Source organism: Sparus aurata, chromosome 12 (genome assembly GCF_900880675.1).
Source record: "Sparus aurata chromosome 12, fSpaAur1.1, whole genome shotgun sequence".
NCBI lineage: Eukaryota > Metazoa > Chordata > Actinopteri > Spariformes > Sparidae > Sparus > Sparus aurata.
Window position 1 is genome coordinate 28,926,778 of NC_044198.1, and position 12,214 is coordinate 28,938,991.

General features: G+C 41.4%; 1 protein-coding gene across 1 annotated transcript; it reads left to right on the top strand.

Moving 5' to 3' along the window:
- The first annotated feature begins 2,277 nt into the window (after window positions 1-2,277).
- LOC115592720 (zinc finger protein 569-like) lies at window positions 2,278-11,294 on the top strand. The gene is made up of 2 exons (XM_030435778.1): window positions 2,278-3,011; window positions 10,265-11,294. The coding sequence occupies exons 1-2, from the start codon at window positions 2,508-2,510 to the stop codon at window positions 11,003-11,005; spliced, it is 1,245 nt and encodes a 414-aa protein (XP_030291638.1). The 5' UTR covers window positions 2,278-2,507; the 3' UTR covers window positions 11,006-11,294.
- Window positions 11,295-12,214: the final 920 nt, after the last annotated feature.

Below are 12,214 nucleotides of genomic sequence, written 5' to 3' on the forward strand. Positions count from 1 at the left end.
TCACCACCAAAGCCCCATAAGCCTACTACTTATTATATAGAAAATAATACATTTTTTGTGTTTTAAAAAAATATATAATTGATAATTCAAATAATCAAACTGGCATTTAAAGGGTTAAAATCCTGAAAATTATTAAATATTTGATCATTTTGATCAGAGAACAAGTTGGTTAAGGGATTCAAGCAAAAAAAAAGAGTATTTTATGGCAGATTTGTGCGTGTACATTTTTGCCACGAAGGTGGTTAGCGGAAGTTTTTTTAAGGAGGGCACAAGGGTTAAAATCTTTTAAAAAAAACGTCTTGCTTATTTTTGCATTTTTGCACTATCCATGTAAATATGTACATTTGTCGATTCTATTCTACTTTCTCTTTGTTTTTAAATATTTTTGTCTATTTTTCTATTTCTCTGTCTTGTAATATTCTGCTGTTGCAACATACAAATTTCCCGGTCTACGGGACATTAAAGGAATTCTGATTCTGATTCTGATATTAGTTATATGTTAAATACTTTAGGAAGTTAGCTGTTAGTTCAAAGTAGCCGTTTAGAAAAGAGTCCCACATTTCTTTGTGGAATTAAGCAGAGTAGATCTACACCTTAATACAAGGAGCACACAAAATTAGTGTAAACACACTGTGTGAAAAGAGGATAAAGATGGTGTTAATTATAGTTACATGAATTTAAATAACATGTGAAGAATGGAAAAGAAATATTAAAAGTCTTTTGAGTCTGCTTAGCAACTGGAGAACATTTGTCGGCCAAATCATTGTCTTCAAGTTTAAAACTGTAGTCAGATATGTTTTAAACAAGTTCTGAATTAAATGTTTTCAGTCTGGAGCGGAACTAAAAGCCTCCGCACTTCCCCTGTCGGAGCTTTAGAGCGTGGCACCCAGCGGAAGTAAACAGCAGCTAGCAGCATTAGCTGGCTGTGTGTAATGAATGAAGTGAAGACGGTACTGAGTCACAGCGCAGCTCATTATTGAATGAGTAATTAAAGAACAATGAGTTCAGTTGAGAGTTTGAGAGAGTTTGTCAACGAGCGACTAACTGCTGCTGCTGAAGAAATATTCAGAGTTTTTAAAACAACTATCGTCCAGTACGAGGAAGAGATCGATCGGCAGCGCGTCATGCTGGATATCTGCTGGAAACCCCAAGTAAAGTTACACAGGATAGGTGAGTAAAAGTTTCTTATTTTAATAACACTAATGTTCAGAGCCCTGGAGTGGCCACAGAGGGGGACATATGCATCGCAGCCACGTTTCACTACATGGAGCGAACATACGAGTGTTTCCCTCGTTTTGGTTCATTCCACTCCGGGACTCCGGAGGTTCTGAGTGTCCGCTGCACGGCTGGGCTCCGTTCTATAGAAGACCGCGGCGAAACTCCGCTCAGAAAATGATGATTTTACACACAAAACGTTCCGAAACATGTGAGGAGCACTAAAACTCAACAGAAAGAGGTGTGTCTCATTCAACCTGTTAGGAAGACATTTCGGCACTGATTTTGAGTCAGTGGGTCACATGAGATGGAAGCTATTGGAAACATTACATTTCACATCAAAAACATTAATGACAGATATGAGGAGCAGTAAAGTCCATATAAATAACAAGGTGTGTCCTAATCACCCAGTGTATTAATACAATTCAGCATCGGTTTGGAGTCAGTGGGTCACATGACCTGGAAGCTACTGAAACTTTCTGAGCATTTCTACTTGTTGTTATTCGGCCTTTGTTCTGTGGGCCTCGGTGCCCTTGTAAATGAGGGTTGCCTCTCAATGATCTCTGGAGGATAAATAAAGGTTGATTGGTTGATTAAATATTGTCTGTCTTTTGTTGTGTGTCCCTCCAGAGCTCCCACAGCAACATGTCTGTAAGGAGGAGGAGGTTCTGGCTGACCAGCAGCTCTGTAACCAGGAGAGGAACTCCAGTCTGGACCAAGAGGACCCAGAGCCTCCAGAGATTAAAGAGGAACAGGAGGAACTCTGCACCAGTCGGGAGGGAGAGCAGCTTGTACTGAAGGTGGAGACGGATACCGTCATGTTGACTCCAGCTTATGAGGAAAGTGACCACAGTGAAGCAGAACCAACAAGTGACCACCAGCTCCTCTCTAACAACTCTCATGTAGCTGAGAGCCCAGACCAGAAAGGAGGAGAACATGGAGACTCAGGATCAGCTGGAGATGGAGAGCAGAAGAAAAAGAAAAGAAGTCACAGAAGCAAAAGTCACAGTGATGATGAAAAAAACTCATCAGACATTCAACATAACACTCACCCAGGTGAAAAGTCTTTCAGCTGTGACACATGTGGAAAGACTTTTAAGTTTAAGTCCCAATTGAATTCACACCTGAGAATCCACACAGGCGAGAAACCGTATTCTTGCAAAACATGTGGGAAGACTTTCAGGTCTTGGGGTGACTTACAAAAACATACGAGAGTCCACACAGGTGAGGAGCCGTATTCTTGCAACACCTGTGGGAAAACATTCTCTGATTCATTTGGTTTGAAAGTCCACATGAGAACTCACACAGGCGAGAAGCCGTATTCTTGCCAAACATGTGGGAGGAGTTTTTATCAAACCCGTAACTTAATACGTCACATGAGAACTCACACAGATGAGAAACCGTTTACTTGCAAAACATGTGGGAAGTCTTTTAACCACGCCAGTAGCTTAACAGCTCACATGAGAACTCACACAGGTGAGAAACCGTTTACTTGCAAAACATGTGGGAAGACTTTTAACCACACCAGTAACTTAATACGTCACATGAGAACTCACACAGATGAGAAACCGTTTACTTGCAAAACATGTGGGAAGGCTTTTAATATAAAAGGTAGCTTAACAGTTCACATGAGAACTCACACAGATGAGAAGCCGTTTACTTGCCAAATATGTGGGAAGACTTTTAACCAAACCAGTAGCTTAATACGTCACATGAGAACTCACACAGATGAGAAACCGTTTACTTGCAAAACATGTGGGAAGACTTTTAACCAAACCAGTAGCTTAATACGTCACATGAGAACTCACACAGGTGAGAAACCATAATTTTGCCTGGGGAAAGTTTGTCTGATCAGTCTGCTTTGACGAGACATTTGATGACATGTCCTTTTTTAAGTCCATTCGTTCATACCCGCCTACTTCCTCTAGTTGTTTACTTGTGGGGACTGAGGGCCCCTCCATTCAGTGAGAGAAGAACAGGACGGGTCTGCCTAACACCACCGGTGAAATATCACTCAAGTGTGTGTGTTCCGTGACTTTGATGATGTCATCTGAAGTGGACCGGCAGGTCCCTCTACACTTAGATGGGAATGTATACATTGAGTTAACTCCGAACCTCTTAACTGAGGCTACCGTCAGTTGTGATGCACACTACAGGGCTGTTTATGGCTGTTTAATGTCTACTAGACATGGGACATTTACGTTCCCACACTTACTTAAAGGGAAGCATCTGGTTCTGTCCCTTCCCATCCTGTCATTTTTAGCAGTCCTATATAATATTTTTAATTACATTACTGAATATTTTTGTATTAATTTATTGTTTCAAGCGCATTGTTTGCATTGAAAGACATTTATTGTTGTGAATCAAGCATTAAAGTTGTGAAAATTGTTCTCTTTCTGTTTACTTGTGCTCTGGACCTCCACAGCCACCGTAGTGTCGTATGGGTGTGTTTTGTAGGGGGCGTGGTTTGTAGCGACTCTGTCTGATCTTCAGATCACTCACGAGGTAACAGAAGTAAACAGTAGCAGCTAGCAGCATTAGCTGGCTGTGTGTAGTGAATGAAGTGAAGACGGTACTGAGTCACAGCGCAGCTCATTATTGAATGAGTAATTACAGTTTTTCTCAATTGCTAAAACACTAAACCCTGTTGTCTGAACCAATTTCTCTGTTGCCTGAACCCACTGATTGAATCAATCACTCTTTTGGCAAAACCATGAGCACTTTTCACCTGTTTAGACACAACTTCCCAACACATTTTCATTATGATGCACCTGTCCTGCATAATGGTGAGCACAGGTGGTAAAAGTCAAACACAATTAAAGCACGGGTGTCACCACTTGAACACAACAACTCAAAATTGATCACACTTGTGGCTAATGATGTGAGGGAATATATAAAGCCAGTTCAGAGAGCACTGGTTTGTGAGGCACTACAATGGATAGAAATCTGAGAGGAAGAGTTTGTGTGAGAGGAGGTCGAGGTGGTCAAGGTGGTCGAGGTGGTCGAGGTGGTCGAGGTATTCGAGGTGGTCTCCTCCAAGCCATGGAATAAGCCTGTGGTGACATAGGTGTGGAGGCATGCCAAGCCTGGATACAGCATGCCAGGGTTTTTTTTCCCCCGTTGCCTGGCCAGGCAAAATGTGGCATGTGATGTGGATGAGGTCCTGTGGCCTGACCCAGTACGGAGACATGATGCTGTGGCTGAGTAATGCACTTATGTGTATATTTTTGTACTTTATTTTTTACATGGGCTTACTGTACACAAGTGGCAAATGCATACGATTTCTGTTTGTTTTGTACAAGTGCTATGTGTACTGTAAATGCACAAGATTTCTGTTTTTTGTCTTTTTGTACAAGTGCTGAATGCACAGGTTTTTTGTTTTGCAACATGCATTCAGCTGCATGTCCTGAGCATTGTGTTTTCTATTTTCTATGTAGTGTTTAGTGACTGCTCAGTAGTGTTTTTAATTTTGATTGACTTGGGGCACGATTTGACAACAAAGTTCAGTTTTGGGCACAGATTGAACTGTTTTGAGGTGAAAGTTTGGTTTTGTAAGAAGAGTCTGAGGTTTTGTGAATGTAGCTTGAAAATTGGGGTTTGTGTTCACAGTTTAGAGAAAAGGAGAGAAGCTTTCAAGAAATGTGTCTAAGCAATCGAGAAAAACTGTAAAGAACAATGAGTTCAGTTGAGAGTTTGAGAGAGTTTGTCAACGAGCGACTAACTGCTGCTGCTGAAGAAATATTCAGAGTTTTTAAAACAACTATCGTCCAGTACGAGGAAGAGATCGATCGGCAGCGCGTCATGCTGGATATCTGCTGGAAACCCCAAGTAAAGTTACACAGGATAGGTGAGTAAAAGTTTCTTATTTTAATAACACTAATGTTCAGAGCCCTGGAGTGGCCACAGAGGGGGACATATGCATCGCAGCCACGTTTCACTACATGGAGCGAACATACGAGTGTTTCCCTCGTTTTGGTTCATTCCACTCCGGGACTCCGGAGGTTCTGAGTGTCCGCTGCACGGCTGGGCTCCGTTCTATAGAAGACCGCGGCGAAACTCCGCTCAGAAAATGATGATTTTACACACAAAACGTTCCGAAACATGTGAGGAGCACTAAAACTCAACAGAAAGAGGTGTGTCTCATTCAACCTGTTAGGAAGACATTTCGGCACTGATTTGGAGTCAGTGGGTCACATGAGATGGAAGTTATTGGAAACATTACATTTCACATCAGAAACATTAATAAATATGAGGAGCAGTTTGATGAGACTGGTAGTAAGGAGCTGATTGAAGCTTCACCATCTTATTTTTCATGTTCTCACTGTTCCAGATCCAACAAGAAAGGTGGTGGTGTTGCTGCTATTTTTTCAGATATGTTATCATGTAAAAACATCTCATTTGGTTTCTATTCTACATTTGAATATTTAGCTCTAATAATCAAATCTGTATATCCATGTCTAGTTCTCACAGTTTACCGCCCTCCAAGATTCAAAAAAGGCTTTTTATCTGAATTTGGTGAGCTTTTATCTAAAATTACTGTTGACTCAATCCTCATTTCTGGGGATTTTAATATTCATATTGATAATGCTACTAATTGTTTTGCCAACCAGTTCACTGACACATTATCAGCTTTTGGACTTACGCAGCACATTACAGAGCCGACACATAATCAAGGTCATACTCTTGACCTGGTTATCTCTAAAGGCATTGACTTAACCCCAAAGTGCATACTAGATGTTGACCTTTCAGACCACTTATGTATTTTTTTAATGTTGCTCTGTTGACCAAATACATACCTGGTTTAAAGCTAATCAAAAGACGGGTCATTTGTGCAGAGACATCTGACAGGTTCATTGCTAGATATACAAACTCTGTTAGGGGTAGTAGTTCACAGTCTGGTTTTAAATTGTCCTCTCTATCCTTATGTGACAATTTGGTCAATAATTTTAAAAATTCAGTGACACGGAGTATGGACGATGCTGCACGTATGAAAACTAAACTAATTTCTGGTAAAATAAAAGCACCTTGGGAGAATATAGAAAGAGTGAGGGCACTAAAAAGAACCTGCTGCAAATCTGAACGCAAATGGCATAAGACCAAATTGCACGTTGATTATGGTATCTATAAGGACCTGCTTAGTAAATATAATAAAGAAATTAAAATAGCTAGATAACATCATTTCTCTCAAACTATTACTGAAAACTTAAATAATTCCAAAGTGCTTTTCAGCACTATCGACAAACTGGTTAATCCGCTGAGATCAATTCCTGCTGAGTTCCACTCTTCAGTGGAATGTAATGAATTTGCCACATACTTTAACTATAAAATTTCCAATATTAGAAATAAAATTGTGGCTTCCCCTACTGATGGGTGTGACCACTTTCTTTCCACCCAACACGGCATTACCAGCACTCTTTCCAGCTTCACGCTGATTCAGTCCAGTGAGCTTCAAGATGTGGTGCAGCAGCTCAGTTTTGCAACATGCTCTCTTGATCTAATGCCTACAAAATTGCTCAAAAATGTTTTTAGCTGTTTGACAGAGGATGTCCTTTTGTTGTTGGTAACACCTCCCTACATTCTGGAGTCTTCCCCTCATGTCTCAAACATGCTATTGTTACACCACTGTTAAAAAAGAGTAATCTTGATCCACTTGTATTCAAAAATTACAGACCAATATCAATTTCCATTTCCAATTCTTTAAAAAGGTGTTCACCGACAATTATATAGGTATCTGTCAAACCACAATTTGATTGATGTTTACCAGTCCGCTTTTAGAGTTAACCACAGTACCGAAACTGCCCTGATCAGAGTTGTTAATGATCTTAAAATTAGTACCAACAATCATGAAGTTTCTATTCTAGTTCTTCTTGACCTCAGTGCAGCATTGATACTGTTGATCATGAAATTCTTCTTCAGCGCCATGAACACTGTCTGGGCCTTAAAGGCACATTTCTTCACTGGTTTTCTTCATATCTTACTAGAAGATCTTTCTCTGTGTCCATTGGTAATTATCAAAATGATGAGGTTGGCATTTCATATGGAGTTCCTCAGGGGTCAATTCTCGGTCCTTTGTTGTTCAACTTGTACATGCTTCCACTTGGGTCCATCATACAGCAACATAATATTTCATATCAATCATATGCCGACGACACACAGTTATACATTTCTGTTTCTATTAATAATCTAAACCCAATAAATGATCTCATCCAGTGCATCACAGACATCAGATGCTGGATGGTCAAAACATTTTTAAAACTTGAGGACAAAACAGAGATTCTTTTGGTAGGTCCTAAGGCTCTGAGGCAAAATATTCAATCCTTGTTAACTCCCCTGTCTGAAAAACCATGTGAGCATGTCAGTAACTTGGGTGTGATGCTGATCTTACCTTCCACAGGCATATCTCTAATATTTCTAAGACTGCTTTTTATCATCTTAGAAACATATCAAAAGTTAGATGTTTCCCGTCTCAGTCAGACTCTGAAAAGCTGGTTCATGCCTTTATTTCCAGTAGACTGGGCTACTGCAATGCTCTTTTTGCTGGACTGAAAAAGCAGACTTCACATAAACTCCAGCGTATTCAAAATGTTGCAGCCACAGTACTAAGAAAAACCAAAAGGTTTGAGCACATCACTCCTATTTTATCATCTCTGACTTGAACTTATTCACCCACATGTCTGAGGCCTTCAGGTCAGCAGCTTGTAGCTCAAAATCTCTGACAGAGACACCGGGGATGTAACTCAGGTCGGAGCTGTCCACTGCACACTCGTGTGGATGGGTGATGAACTTAAAAAGACGAGTGCGCTCACGAAATTCTCCAAAGCGCACTTTGAATGAATGCAGGAGATTAGATGTGAAGCCCGCTAGCTGCTGAAGATCAAGATCACTTGCTGTGCTTGCATCTTTAAACTCTCCCAGTTTGTCAAAGTGTAGTAAATGACCTGTTTCAGTATCGGCGATGAAGAGTTCTAGCTTGTTTTCAAATGCAAACACTGCTTTCACATTGAGCTGGTTCAGATGTTCAGTCATGTCCACAAGATAATAGAACTTCAGGAGCCACTTAGTGTTAGCTAACTCAGGATGCTCGACGTTTTTCATTTCAAGAAAAGTCCGGATTTCACTCAGACAAGCTGCGAAACGGCTGAGCACCTTCCCTCTTGACAACCAACCTGCGGGAAGTAACCACTTCTTATCCCCCTGAGGGGTTGCGGGGCTTACTGGGGCCGAATTCAGTTCTACTCATGGGCACCCTGAATGAGTCACCAGCTCATTGCAGGACCCTTACTGATGGCAGTGGCTGCCCCACAGGGTGCCAAGTGCACATCAGGAGCAATTCTGGGGATCAGTATCTTGCTCAAGGATACTTCAACACGTAGCTCAGTCCCACCCCAGGGGAGCCGGGGATTTGAACCAGCGATCTTCCGATCACTGGTCCAGCAGCTCTACCCATTGAGCTTCAGCCGCCCCATCCTTCACTTGTGTTGCCTCAATTTGATTTGCCATCATGATGGTACAATCGTGAACAGTTCTTGCCGACAGAGGCATATCTTTTATTCGTTTGATTATCTTGTCTTTATCCGAAAAAGTCGTCAAAAAGTTCATTGGCAACATGTTGGCAACTCTGTCTTGGCATACTCCCCATCTGTGAATGGCTTTCCGTTTCTCACAATTGCTAAAGCACCAGCAAAGCTAGCCGAATTCCAGTCACCTTGTTGGGTCCAAACGCGGAGTTGCTGCTGACCAGCTTGCACCCTGCACAGTAGCTCTTGACATGCTTTCTTCCTGCTGTCACCCCGCAGGATATTTCGATGCAAATGTAGTATGGCGTGTGTTGAAGTGCCGCTTTATATTTGACCGTTTCATCAATGCAATTTTATCATTGCATATTAGACACACTGCAGAACTTGCTCTCAACTCCATATCAGCTCATGGCGCTTTCAGCCACTATGGTCCTACTCTCTGGAATTCTCTTCCACATGAATTACGGTCTGCTACAACAGTGTCTTCTTTTAAGAGTAAACTAAAAACATATCTTTTTTCGCAAGATTTTAGTTAAGCTTAAAGAGAAGAATGAATTTTTATTATCATTATTATTATCATCTCCCTTTTTTAAATGATGATAATACATTCTTGTGTGATTGTATGATGTCCTACATGTTTTGTTTTTTATGCAAGTAACATTTTTATTTTATTTTTTTTAATCCTATATGCTATTTTATGTTCTACAATGTGCCTTTCTTTTAATTTCTTGAAGCACATTGAGTTTACGCTTGCTGTATGAAATGTGCTATTTAAATACATTTGACTTGACTAAAGTCCATATAACAAGGTGTGTCCTAATCACCCAGTGTATTAATACAATTCAGCACCGTTTTGGAGTCAGTGGGTCACATGACTTTGGAACTTTCTGAGTATTTCTACTTGTTGTTCTTCGGCCTTTGTTCTGTGGGCCTCGGTGCCCTTGTAAATGAGGGTTGCCTCTCAATGATCTCTGGAGGATAAATAAAGGTTGATTGGTTGATTAAATATTGTCTGTCTTTTGTTGTGTGTCCCTCCAGAGCTCCCACAGCAACATGTCTGTAAGGAGGAGGAGGTTCTGGCTGACCAGCAGCTCTGTAACCAGGAGAGGAACTCCAGTCTGGACCAAGAGGACCCAGAGCCTCCAGAGATTAAAGAGGAACAGGAGGAACTCTGCACCAGTCGGGAGGGAGAGCAGCTTGTACTGAAGGTGGAGACGGATACCGTCATGTTGACTTCAGCTTATGAGGAAAGTGACCACAGTGAAGCAGAACCAACAAGTGACCACCAGCTCCTCTCTAACAACTCTCATGTAGCTGAGAGCCCAGACCAGAAAGGAGGAAAACATGGAGACTCAGGATCAGCTGGAGATGGAGTGCAGAAGCAACAGAATAGACATCACGGAAGCAAAAGTCACAGTGATTATGCAAAAAACTCATCAGACATTCAACATCACACTCACCCAGGTGAAAAGTCTTTCAACTGGGATACATGTGGAAAGCCTTTTAAGTTTACGTCCCAATTGAATTCACACCTGAGAATCCACACTGGCGAGAAACCGTATTCTTGCAAAACATGTGGTACAGATTTCAGGACTCTTAGTCAGTTAACAATCCACATGAGAGTCCACACAGGTGAGAAGCCGTATTCATGCAACACCTGTGGGAAGACTTTCAGGTCTTGTGGTGGGTTAAAAATACATACAAGAATCCACACAGGTGAGAAGCCGTATTCTTGCAAAATATGTGGGAAAGCTTTCCTGCTAAACAGTCACTTAAGAGCTCACATGAGAATCCACACAGGTGAGAAGCGGCATTCTTGCAACACCTGTGGGAAAACATTCTCTGATTCATCTGGTTTGAAAGTCCACATGAGAACTCACACAGGTGAGAAGCCGTATTCTTGCCAAACATGTGGGAAGACTTTTGGTATAAAAAGTAACTTAACAGTTCACATGAGAACTCACACAGATGAGAAGCCGTTTACTTGCCAAATATGTTGGAGGAGTTTTTATCAAACCAGTGGCTTGACACGTCACATGAGAGCTCACACAGATGAGAAACCGTTTACTTGCAACACATGTGGGAAGGCTTTTAGTAAAACCAGTCACTTAACAGTTCACATGAGAACTCACACAGGTGAGAAACCATTTACTTGCAAAACATGTGGGAAGACTTTTACTCAAACCAGTAACTTAACATATCACATGAGAACTCACACAGGTGAGAAACCATCGTTTTGCCTGGGGAAAGTTTGTCTGATCAGTCTGCTTTGAAGAGACATTTGATGACACGTACAGGCAAGTAGCCTTGTATTTCCAAAGTATAGACTTAGACTTCTCTTTATTGATCCTTTTGGGATGACTCCCACAAGGAAATTGGATTTCCAGCAGCCCACAAGTAGAAAAACGGACGTACAAAACTAAATATAGGAAGTTAAACAATAAATAGTAAATAATAAACTCCCTGAACTGATATTTTCCTGGATAAAACAGCTGCATTAAGAAAAAAGTACCTGCATCCAAGCTGTTCCTTTATATTGTTTTTATTTTGTTAAAACAAAGTATATACTTTCATACGGTTCTGTCTTATTCTGCATATGCTATTACAGTATTGTCCTCCACCTTCCTTGTGTTAGCAGGTGAGTGTGACGCTGCACTGTGACAGCAGACCCTCGTGTACAGCAGCTGAAGTGTGTGAGACGCAGCACACGCTTGGTGCGTCCATATCATCACTGCTTTTTTCATATTCTTTACGTTGTCATGTTAAATGACGTGGACGTGTTGCTTGTCTATTTCACAGCGTTCAGTATCTCCTGTATCGGCTGTTTTACATGCTCTGCTGTATGAGACCCACGAAACTAGTGCGCATACGGCACATTGTAACTCGAAAGTGGAGTCAATGTGATGTAATGCCGAGGTGATAAGGGCATACCGGGAATTCAAAAACCCTGATCCTCTACCACGGAGATGAGCTGGTTATCCAGAGCGATTAATTGAATGACTTCTCTGTGATATTTGTGGTCATGTCGGGACAAAGGAGTTCTTGAGTCTGTTGGTCCTACACTTGGGAAGGAGCAGCCTTCCACTGAACAGGCTCCTCTGGTTGCTGATGACGGTGTGCAGGGGGTGGCTGGCATTGTCAACAATGCCCAGCAGTTTGTCCAGTGTCCTCCTTTCTGCCACCGTCACCAGTGAGTGATATGTTGGAGGTGGTTCAGTTCTAGTGTTTCATGCATAATTGCAGAACTTTAAATGAGCTACTTGAAGAATCCTCAGAGGATCAATATACACAGGAGAAATGATGAGCTGATGCTGAATGTGAACAATTTCCCCTTGAGAAGATGTCAAATATGTTTGTGTCTATCTTCATGCTGATTTGTCCATATTTGTTAACGTGATGATTAAAAAGTGGAGTTAATCGCTCTCATGTGTCCCACTTATTATCGCTCCTCCTGTCCTGCTTTTATGTAAACAGTTTTATGT

Coding starts and splice junctions, on each gene's coding strand:
- LOC115592720 (XM_030435778.1), top strand. CDS start 2,508: ATGAGAACTCACACAGGCGAGAAGCCGTATTCTTGCCAAACATGTGGG. Junction 3,012..10,264: donor CCAGTAGCTTAATACGTCAC/ATGAGAACTCAC, acceptor TTGAATTCACAC/CTGAGAATCCACACTGGCGA.